We start from the raw sequence: 11,621 nt of genomic DNA on the forward strand, positions 1-11,621 counted from the left end.
CATGGGTGTAGGGCCCGGCCAAGGTCACTTCACATTCTCATTATTCTGCTGGAAAAACAGGAACATAGGTACAGTTGGAACCTGCTTATAATACACACCATGTAAATGACCTAAATAATTTGTTGTTTTTGCCTTTTTTATTTTGAAGGCACCTTTTTCAAGGCTTTGTATACATTTCCTTTTAGTTACGTTAAAAACATTGATGCTTTTATTTTGAAAAAGGTATTATCGGTAAAGAGAACGGTAGACACGCCATTGCTACGTATTAAACGATAACGGCACTTTTTATTAATCAGTGCCTGATTGATAAGGGCGTTATTATTTCCTTTAAATAAGCAGCTTAATAATTACGAAATGTATAAACTCACTTTTTTAAGTTTTCTAAAGTTTAAGGTTCAATGCCTACTAGCTAAGATGCTGCATTAGTTGTGTGCACGCGCTTACGGTGTGTTCACTGTTAACGGACGAAGGAGCTACTTTTAATAAAACACTGCGAACCATAAGTAAAATAGTCTTGAACTTGAGGCATCAGTCTCTCATATCTAAAGCTTTTGTACTGTATATTTCATAAATATAACGAAGTGCAATACCAGCCTACGCTAAGAAAAGTAAAGGTAATGCAATAATCCTCTGTCAGACAAACTGGATTCAATCTTAGCTCATTACTGCCACCTTGTGGCTACCGTGTATTCCTTCTCGTCTCCTCTGCTGTAATAAAAGCACAACCAGCATTATATTTCTTGAGTAAAGTTCACATTTATTCTTTCCAGGGAGACATTCCTTTGCTTGGATGAGTTACAAAATACATGACAAGAAAAAGAAAGCGAGATATATTCACATGTTCAACAATGACAGGTGCTGAAACTGACTGAAACTACCCAGATTCTCACATAGCAGTAAATACAGGTTGAAATGTATTGATTGGACATAGCAGACAAATACACAAACACCAAACTTTTTCTGCTGAATTACACTTGTGTGTGTGTGTGTATTTGTGCACAGGAATTCCATGGAGGCCCTTGGCTGGTCATCTCTCCCGTTTTAGCTGTTTCCTCCCTGGAGCTTGTGTGTGTGCAGAGTGGACATCTTTGTGTCGAGGCAGTGCTCACTTCTTCTTCTCTGGCTTGTCGTTGTACTCCAGGAAGAAGTCGTTACAGGCCACAGTCAGAGCTCCAACCAGTATGATGAACTCTGTGAAATCTACCTCCCCGTCGTTGTTGGAATCCAGGTCTCCCATGACCTTATCCACGGCCTCCTTATCCTGGGCGTTCTGCATGTGGGAGGATATACAACAGAAATGATGGTCTGATCTATTTTATACTTCTGAAACATCTTGTGTTTGTTCATTTTAATCTCCTCACCCCCAGGTAGTGGCCGAGCTCTGTGGTCAGCATCTCTTTGAGCTCAGCCCTGCTCAGTGTGTACTTGTCCCCCTCGTTTCCAGAGTACTTATGGAAGGTCTGGATCATGAGCTGCATGGCGTTCTCCAGGGTGGAGGCGTTCTCGGATTTGGGCATAGACATTCTGGAGAAGGAGAGAAAGAAGAGGATGGGTGGGAGGAGGAGAGAATCAGCAACGTGCCTGCAAAAAGTGCTCTCTGAAGTATGTAGGACAAGTTGGTTGCACATCAATACAGGTTAAAGCCTCTCGCACAACAATGCACGTCTTATTTTAGACCGCCAAACTGGTTGACATATTGATGGATGCATCAACAAGCACACAAAGAAAACTGACAGCTACAAAATTCTTTACTAAGGCTCTCAATGTATCTATTAAGTGACATGAGAGGTATTTGGCAGATTGGAAACTCAAACTGCTTCCTCGTCCAGAGTGTTTCCTCTCTGCCAGAGCTCCTGATAAGATTGTGCTACAGATAAACTGATCCTCTATCTGTTTGTGTCTTTGCCCCGGCAAGAGGACCTCTGGGAGTCAGGCGCAGTCAGCAGCAGGACATGTGAGCCAGCTGATAAGAGTGAAACTCTAAGCTGGTAAAACAGCCGAAGCAGCGGAGAAGGAGATGTAACCAGGACACACAGAGGGAACCTGATCCGGCTTTTACTTTAGCTCGGCCGGATGGTGAAAAACACCAGAGACAGGTGTAGGTGCTTGCCTTTTTTTTAACCTACATCACCTCTGAACTGTGAGGACTGTAATCACAATGAACATCCTATGGACACACATTTCAGGAATCAGCAGCATTAAAATACCAGAAAGACATTTGTGGCAGATAAATGAAGGTCTCAGAACTTATCAGTGAATAAGCAGAAAGCTCTTCCTGTCTTTGTCGTGGGTTTGCACAAGGACTTCAACCCAGGCAGCCCACCTACAGACACCTTCTTGCCAAAGCTGCACCCCTAAGAACCTACTCCTAAAAGTCAAAATAGTCAGAAACAGCCTCTGAGAAAAGCAGACCCAGCTTTCAGTGTCTGCCTTCTGCATCATGTCTTACCTGAGCGGAGGATGAGTGCTGGCCTGCTGGTCGGGTGCAGAGAAGGAGAAGGTAGGAGCGACTGATGTGGAGGATGAGGAAGACAGCGTCTTAAATACACCCCTCACTCCACCCATCCCACCTAACCCATCCTCTTTCCACCTGTTGCTCATCTCCTCCTTCCCACCCACCCCCCTACCCCTCCTCCTTCTCTGTTTACCCATCAGACACCTGCTACATGCTGAATGGACACACGGAGCATCCACCTGCCCCCCATCACACACTCTGTCATATTGACAAAAAACACTAATGGTAGTGTGGCTGCAGCAAGACATTAAGTAAATTGAAGTACCCTTAATTTGACCACAAATGCACCTTGTGTGCTGTAAATGTTCCTCTCAGATGTCGGCATGCATGGAAGTGAAGTATCTCAGAAGTTTGAGAGACGTTTATATAAGTCTTCGAGGGAGTGCTGAAATAAATACAGCACCAAGACAAAGATGAATAACTTGTTTTAGCAGAGCGTCGGGGTTGTAATGTTGTTAATGTTGTTATTAACGTTTTCATTTATTTAAAGATATACGAACCGACAGTGCCATAACTTTAAGTTACAAAATACTCAAAGGCCTGTGATAAATTTGCACGTACAAAACCACAAAAAAAACATTAAGCGATTACATCCATTCAACCAGATCCTCAAAGTGTCGCAGGGACGCTCTGAGCGAGAAAATGATCCCCTGATCCCTGATTTTGATTTAAATAAATGTCTGTTCAGTCATCTATCACCGAACGAGGTAACACAATGGTGATTGAGCCTATGGTCCACTGATGAAAGCCTTTCCATCTGCAGTATTACAGACTGGGTGTCTGGTGCGACTCTCGCTAAAAAAGCGGTGCCCAGTTAGTGACGCGTTCTCCATCATCGCAATGTAGACGCTAAGCGGCTGCTTCTCCGGTCTCTGCAAGTGTTGCGAGTAAACAGTAATCTACTATGGCTGAACTAACAAAGAAAAGATCGATGACTACAGATACAACTTCAACAATAAGTGAAAATCCAAAGAAAAAGAAACAAACTTGACGGTCAGATGAAGGCAAACAGTCTAAAAAGGAAAGCGACCGTCAGCGAGGAAAAACAAGAGTTACAACCAGAGCCAACAGCGGACGTCACACATGCAACACTGTCTGGATATCTGGGAAGTGTGCTCCCGCAATTAAAGTCTATCGCCATAGATGCTGCCAAAGACAACGAAACTGAGCTCTTTAAACTGAGATTATAACTAGATATCCCCTTCATCATTGATTCGTGCTGACATCTGTTCATATGATATTATTTATAACATAAATTCCATCCACTTTTTAAGATCCAGAGAAGATGTACTTTTCCATAATCTGAGGATCACTCATTGCAGAGATATGTTGGACAGATTGTTTGTTCTCAGAGTTGGCATAGTCTTGGTGATATAGGTATTTTTTTAAACCTATGCATTTCCCTATGTATTGTTATACTTTTCCCCAAAATGAATGTAAAAATGTTCCTGTCTCTGTCTGACCTTTCCAACATACTGTAGATTATTGTTCAGTAAGTGCATCCTGTGGCACTTATACTGAGTAAATTACCTCCTTTATAACGTCCCCAGTGTTTGAAAGTGTTTTCAACCATTCCTCCTCACTAATATGATTGATTTTATTACTTGTTACTGTGTTGTGCATAAACAATATGTCCAGCCCAAAAAATGTGTACGAGAAATAATATTAAAGAGAGAAACCATGCTGACGCTTCCTCCAGGCTCTAAAACAGAAGTGACCAACTGTCATCGCCAGCGCCCCAACACATGCAAGTTGCAAAACTTCCCTTTCAGCTATCCTGAAACAAAGTCTGTAAATATAATGATCACTCTTCTATGATCAATGGCTCAGTCTCTGTCTCTGTGAATGACTCGCAGAGAGAGATCGTACTCAAGACAGCAAACATCCTGTAAGTGCATCTTTTTGTTTATGTTTCGCTGCTGCAGTGTATTGTGTCAGTGAGTGAGTGTGTGCCATGTGTGTATGTATAGTGTTGCAGCTTGGAGGTTGGTGCACAATAGGAAGAGTATACTATATGCTGGGATCTGGTTGCAATAGTTGATGCATACAGGCTGAGTTTGAGTGATCAGGGACGTGATGCAGTTTGTCGAGGCATCATTTTTAATTGGTAACATCAGCAATTAGGACACTTTGAAAAAAAGGCAACTACAAACACAATTTTGTTATATAAAACCTTTATTTTGAAAATACAGCGTGTATCATCTGCATGGTTTGTATGAAAACAGGTCAGAGTCCTTCAATGTGTCCTGACAGTGGAGACCAATACGATGTGACTGAGATAAAAAAGGTTAAGCTTGACAGACATGAAGATGAAGATCAGAGCGTTAACTGACATGATTATGGACTATGGTTAAAAAATGCATACATGATGTATGGAACATTTGGAAATGAGAAAAGATAATTAAAGTGTTAATTTGTTGATCCGCCGATCCTTCACGAGCATCTATGGAGCGTCTGCGTTGGGTTCACACTTCTTCTGACTGAGGGAGTTGGCCACGTAGCCAATCAGAGTGAGGTATTCCTGGAAGCTGACCTTTCCGTCTGCGTTCGCATCCAGCCCCCGCTGCATCTCCTTGACGGCCGAGGTGGAGTTCGTATCCTGAACACAAAAGGCGAGGAAGAGAATTATTGTTAAATTAGAAAAACGCAGAAATCGATTGATTATTCCTGCACCGCAAAGGGTTACAAAAAAGGGTGGTTCCTCACCTCCATGAGACCTCCAAGCTGTTTCTGCACCAGTTTCTGGAAGGATTTCCCCTCCAGGTTCTCGCCCCCCTTGGAAGAGTTAAGAAATGTCATGATCACTGTCTTAATGGCGGACTCCATATCTGCAGAGAGAGAGAGAGAGAGAAAAATGAAGTTCAGGAAGTGGCACAAGGCGATACAGCCATACCTTAGACACCAGAAATGATGCCGTTGGGTTCAGTTGGCATGAATATTTATTACATAAAAATGTACTTTTATAGGTTTCGGTCGGGTAAAAGGCTCATTTCAGTTATTGAGCACATCGCTGGAGAAGAGAGTACATCATAACCTTGAAATGCTTCTGCAAAGAGCAAAGTTAGGGTTTCATTATTAACCATCAAATTATATTGCATATTAGTGTGTATTAAAATGAAGTTATATAAAGTTTGGCTTTCTCCCCTGAACATAAACATGTCAGAAAGGTGAGACACCCGAGTGATGTCAGCATACAAGAAGAAGACGAGGAGAGGGAGAGGGAGTGGGTGGGCGGGGGGGGGGAGGGAAGAGAGAGGAAAGAGGACTGGCCCGGGGGCTCTCCGAGGTTAACAGAGCGAGAGCGAGGGAGAGATGGAAGGTTGAAGAGGAGGGGAGTCTCTGAGGTAAACACAATGGGAGCTGTGATCTCTGACGGTGGACATCTGATCCCCAGAAGCCAGCAGGAGGCCACAGGTTCAGATTACAGCCTGCTGCCCGTCTGCCGCTGCAGCACCCCTTCCCCTCACACCGGAGGAATACTCTGCATACTGCGCTCAAGTATGAACTGATAAACTGTCAAACAGCAATGATTGATTAAAGTAGCCTAGAAGGCAGAATCATGGAAGCTAAATCCTCGGCTTAAATTTAAGTCAGTTTCACTCTGCTTATTGCTGTGTCCCACCTGCATACGACCTGTCATTTCTACAGTGTATTACACAGAATGAAGAAGCCACTGTGCATGCTGACGCTGCTTATACACTTTGACAATAATCACTGAAGGCCTTTCCACTGACACAATTTCAAATTGCCACAGTAGGAAAAGCAGAGGTGTAAATAATAAAATGAAAGATGGCTACATTCCATTTAGCTGCTCCAGTTTCAGCGTCCAGGTGTTGGCTCGCTGTCACACTGTCATGTCTTACTGGGACACTTAAATAGAACAGAGCCATTGTTAATGTAACACCTCTGCTTTTCTTACTATTAATGATGTCAAAAAAAGGAGCTACGCAATGCTGGAAAAGATGCATACAAATATAAACTGTGGGCTGTGATGTGAGAGCTGCGGGGAGGAAACTTTTCCTTCCCTTGTTAAGTTCAGTGACATTCCAAACACACGAGCTGCGTCCAAACTACTTAATAATTACAAACAGATTTTCAGCTCTGCATTGGGTATGAAGAAATGATTCATAATAGTAGATTCATAATAATAAAGTACTCAGCATGCATACTAACAAACCCTTAAATCATAGTAAGCTATTGATGTGCACTATTCTCCCACAATGCAGTGTGCAAAGGACAAAGTGATAACAGCTGCAAAACATTCTAACATGTGGTGTAAGATGAAACAGCCTCAGAGAAGATACAAACATAATCCATATATACATTTTGTTGTCTAATAATGACAATTGAGTGACATTAAAGTATGGCATTGCTACAATATGCATCGGTATGTGTGTCTTTGTTGACATGTTGAATTGCTGTTTGTTTATATAGTTTTGTATTTATTAATAGTTCTGTGGAGGCAGATAAATGTATGCAGCATTCGAGTCCAAGACAAATTTCCCTACGGGGACTACAAAGTATTTCGTATTGTATTGTATTGTTCCACAATTAAAAAGACAGGAGACATTCACAGACCTCTAGACAATTCAGTAAATACCCTAAACAGTCCTTTTCTTTAAATGAACATAACAGCATGAACTATAACAGTAACCATCAGCATGTCACACAGTCCGTTACACTATCGTATTGTATCGCATTGTATCTCATAGTATCACATCGCATGGGATCGCTTGTATCGTATTGTATCGCATCGCTTAGTATCGTTTGTATCATATCGTATCGTATCATATTGCATCGCATAGTATCAGTATTGTATCGTATCGTATTGCATCCCATAGTATTGTTTGTATCGTATCGTATTGCATCGCATAGTATCATTATTGTATCGTGTCGTATTGTATCGCATAGTATCATTTGTATTGTATCGTATTGCTTCGCTTAGTATCAGTATTGTATCGTGTCGTATTGTATCGCATAGTATTGTTTGTATCGTATCATATTGCATCGCATAGTATCATTTGTATCGTATCGTATTGCATCGCATAGTATCATTTGTATCGTAGCGTATTGCATCCCATAGTATTGTTTGTATCGTATCATATTGCATCGCATAGTATCATTTGTATCGTATCGTATTGCATCGCATAGTATCATTTGTATCATATTGTATCGTATCCTACTGCATCGCATTGTATCGTTTGTATATTACTGTATTGTAAGTTGGTTGCACATCAATACAGGTTAAAGCCTCTCGCACAACAATGCACGTCTTATTTTAGACCGCCAAACTGGTTGACATATTGACGGGTGCATCAGCAAGCACACAAAGAAAACTGACAGCTACAAAATTCTTTACTAAGGCGCGTCTCAATGTATCTACGAAGTGACATGAGAGGTATTTGGCAGATTGGAAACTCAAACTGCCTCCTCATCCGTTCCTATCATATTGTATCGCATTGCATAGTATCGTTTGTATAATAAAGTATTGCATAGTGTTGCATAGTATCTTTTGTATAATATAGTATTGCATAGTATCTTTTGTATTGTATCGCATCCTACACACAACTATAGTTTGATTGCCATCCCTCAATGCATATATTACATAATTTCCATCAGCTCATTGTATAACAGTTCATAAACAGTACACTATGTCAGTAACTGTTAGGTATGGACTGTACATTATTGGTACATAATGTCATTTAGACAGAGTAGTTGATTTTGTTTATACCAACTGCAAGAAAAACAGCTTCTGAAAATTACAGCCTAGTGCATACTGTTTATTTGGCCAGTGCATGTGCAACCTAATCAGACCATAATTCAGCCAACTGAGGTGTTTCTTCGGTTTCTGCTCCCATTTAGCTTTCTGCTGTCTCAACAAACAAGATTTCCTTGTCAGAGAAAACAAAAGAGCTGAATAAATGGTGCAGATACTTGAGTGGAGTGCAGAAGCATCGCAGCGTTGTGGTGTTAGGCTTCGCTGCAGGCCTTTAAAGTGTGTATTGGAAACTACCAGGAGGCAGCAGTAGAACCACAGGACGGCTAATGATGATCAGTGCCTGTGGACATGTTGTTGAAGTAACTGTAGAAGCTGGTAAATCTCCCATCTGACACAGATGTCACACCTCAGTGCTCACTCTATGCACACTACTACACACATAAACATATAGAAAGCTAGAAGCACACACATACCTAGAGGACGACAACACCAATTAGGACTTGAGTTGCATTAACCTAATTACTGGGTGACAGAGAGCAGGCACCCAAACCCTGGATTCTGTTTCAGCACCCACACACATGTACACAGAGGTGAACACACATACAAGTGAGCATCTGTCATCAGCATGCTGTTTGCCATTATTATTTCATAGGTTACTATAATTGTCCCAACACCTTCCTAATACCCTCAACAAGCACGGACAGCAGCGAGGGAGCAGGCAGGCCGGTGCGTAAGCGTGTTTGTATCCGCACAGGACATATATTAAAATGTCTGACAGGCCCCCGTCTATTAGCGTCTCTTCTGGGTGTAATGGCTTGAACATGAAACCATCAGGCTTCGGTCAAAGTGGACACATCGGGGCCACAGAGTTACAAATTGGTAGAAAGGAACATGCAGCCAGGTTTGCATGATAAGACTGTGTAAAGGAGGCCTCCCAGCACATGAGCTCCATTCTGATTCACAGCACGGAGATGGTGGTTGTAATGACTCAAGTGAAATGAATGCTGATGTGTGAGGCCCAGTGCATTGTATAATGAGCATTACTGATCTTTTTATGTGCGGATTTACTGGAACTGGTGCTAAATACATGCTAGATCAGTTACTGAAAATTAAGAAAAAAAAGGAAATGGCTATTTGTGACTCCAGTTGTCTTTGAATTGTAACCAGGAATTACAAAAGAGTGATATTTTTACGCAAGCTGCTGTGAGGGGTTTTCCACTGGTCATGAAACAGACTGAAATTAATTCTGATGACTCTATATGAGCTACAAAAGCGAACCAGACCATCAGCGACAAGATTATTTCTGTATAGTTATTTTTAATGCCTGAAACTGCTGACTGGGGGGGGGGGGGCTGCCTTTGTTTACATTTTCAAGGGCAAAAATTTAAAGTGAGTGACACATATGACTGTTAAAGAAAGAAAGATGAGATTTTATGTTAAAAACCACCACTAAGAGGTACGGCTTTGTCCACAGGGGGCGCCAAAATCAACACAAGCCAAAAGTTCCTCACAGTAGCTTTAAAGATGTAAAACTATCCAGTAACTTTCAGAGAGACAAGTATAAGAAGAACAGCAGTTGAACTAAATATATTTTTGTCTTTTGCTAATTATATATCCTTTGTCTTACAACCCCTAAAAACACCTCATATTGTCATTTTCTGCTTTTCTATTTTATTTTCTGCTGTTTTAATGCTGAATTTTGGCCCCAGTGTTCCTAGCAAAGAAGGTTTCCAACCTTAACAAGACTTTTAGTTTTAACCTGATCGGTTCATCTATTTGGGGCCAAGACGGGACACCCAACTAGGGCCTCGACAGTTATGTCCTCACTTAACTTAAAGGCCCCACATAGATCAGCCCAGATGGGTGGATGAAGGGCCCTTGTTGGGCTCCATATGAGTAGAATGAACTTGGGACATACGCTTGCTGTTTAAATGGCATGCACGTGTCTGTCCCATGTATATGCTCCGGTGGGCCACTGTGTTCCCAAAAAAGTTCACTCTGAGGCCCACTTGGATGTGTTGAGTGGGAATAAACAATACATAAAAATCCCCAAAATGTGTCTCCTTCTTTAATATCTTATTCTCTCTTTGTTGTAATAGTGACCTGAATGTGCTACAGATTAAAATTAAGCTGTTAGTTGACGTGTTTGTTCACGCTGTGGTGCCTCCCTAATTAATCAAACACAGCCTGAGTTTTGTGCAGACACTCGTAAGAGTTTCGTTGTAGCTTTAAGACTAGACAAGTACAAACCAGTTTACAGGTGAGTCAGGTAGGGCCACCCTTCATCACCATCATGTTAGTGTATCTTTTATATCAGAGGGTAAGAGTGTACTAGACTGACCACAGCCCGGGTCATAGGTCATTAATATTCCGATCTGGTGTCTGATAGTTCATCATGAGCATTGATTAACCCACAGTGACCAGGTGGATCGGCTCCACCCTGGTCGTTTTGTTCGCACGAGGTGTGACTGACTCACTTCCTCTATGTTACCTGTCATCACCATGGTCGGCATATCTCCATCCGCGCCTTAACTACAATAGGGTGAAGCTATTTGAGTCTCGCTACCAGAGTCTTATCATAAGTTTAATAATTCAGAGTGATAAGAGCCAAATCTGAGCGCTGCTACAGTGATCACAGTCTGGCTGCTTAACGGGGCGAAAACTTGGTCTGCGCCGTGCGTAACGGAGATGTCAGGGGCTTGCCCGCGCCCCACATTTACATTTAGCCCGAGCTAATCCTGACAATTTGTAGAGCGACCAGAGGCAGGACTGACACACAGCAAATAAATAAGTAAACGTGACTCGAGACTCCGGTTTCCCTGGAAGTGTAAAGGGATTGGGGTTAGATTACCAAGAAGGAGAACCTGATCCCTGTGGCCACCAAACTGGGGAATGACAATAGAGACGCTCGCTAATTATGCAAAATGTATTACACAGAGGAGAAAATAAGCTAAACTGATCATTTTGCCAAGAAAACGGTTAGCACGATAAATTAATACTTCACAGCAAATGAGTATAGTAAGAAAAAGGCAGACTAACCGTTAGGATAAAAGGTTTCCGTAGAAGCTGCTGTCCTTCTTTCTCACAGATCCTCCTCTGCAGTCTTGAGCAAGATTACCCAGCAACACATATCTTTTCCGTGATTTAACTTCTCTCCCCAGCCAACCTTTTTTTCATTGTCATAGGGCGTGTGCCTGGGAGAGGAGGAATGTGGAAAGAGGCGCAGCTTGAGCAACACAACCGTTTTTCAGCAACATTTTGTAACAAACAGTTACGTTGCTAATAAAAACTTTTAAATGTGCTCTTGTAAAAAAAAAAGATGTAATTTTTATGTATGTCTGACGCTCGATTCTACTTTTTTCTGCCATCACTTTTTCTCTTAACATG

At 41.8% G+C, this 11,621-nt stretch overlaps 2 protein-coding genes across 2 annotated transcripts; both read right to left on the bottom strand.

Moving 5' to 3' along the window:
* Nucleotides 1–1,105: 1,105 nt before the first annotated feature.
* Nucleotides 1,106–1,523, bottom strand: s100t (S100 calcium binding protein T). Its single transcript, XM_069655538.1, has 2 exons — nt 1,362–1,523; nt 1,106–1,270 (listed from the first exon to the last, which is right to left on the bottom strand). The coding sequence occupies exons 1-2, from the start codon at nt 1,521–1,523 to the stop codon at nt 1,106–1,108; spliced, it is 327 nt and encodes a 108-aa protein (XP_069511639.1).
* Nucleotides 1,524–4,672: 3,149 nt separating this feature from the next.
* On the bottom strand, nt 4,673–11,393 carry LOC138584511 (protein S100-A16). The gene is made up of 3 exons (XM_069656766.1): nt 11,274–11,393; nt 5,222–5,343; nt 4,673–5,114 (listed from the first exon to the last, which is right to left on the bottom strand). The coding sequence occupies exons 2-3, from the start codon at nt 5,339–5,341 to the stop codon at nt 4,959–4,961; spliced, it is 276 nt and encodes a 91-aa protein (XP_069512867.1). The 5' UTR covers nt 5,342–5,343; nt 11,274–11,393; the 3' UTR covers nt 4,673–4,958.
* Between the last annotated feature and the right edge of the window lie 228 nt (nt 11,394–11,621).

Source organism: Semicossyphus pulcher, unplaced genomic scaffold (assembly GCF_022749685.1).
Source record: "Semicossyphus pulcher isolate SPU_LCO1_2020_fin unplaced genomic scaffold, fSemPul1.0.p SCAF_9, whole genome shotgun sequence".
NCBI lineage: Eukaryota > Metazoa > Chordata > Actinopteri > Labriformes > Labridae > Semicossyphus > Semicossyphus pulcher.

What these genes read in the sequence shown, in the direction of transcription:
- LOC138584511 (XM_069656766.1), bottom strand. Translation starts at nt 5,341, where the DNA reads ATGGAGTCCGCCATTAAGACAGTGATCATGACATTTCTTAACTCTTCC. An exon ending in AGCTTGGAGGTCTCATGGAG is followed by an intron (nt 5,115 to 5,221) that starts GTGAGGAACCAC and finishes TTTTGTGTTCAG; the next exon opens with GATACGAACTCCACCTCGGC.
- s100t (XM_069655538.1), bottom strand. Translation starts at nt 1,523, where the DNA reads ATGTCTATGCCCAAATCCGAGAACGCCTCCACCCTGGAGAACGCCATG. An exon ending in AGCTCGGCCACTACCTGGGG is followed by an intron (nt 1,271 to 1,361) that starts GTGAGGAGATTA and finishes TCCCACATGCAG; the next exon opens with AACGCCCAGGATAAGGAGGC.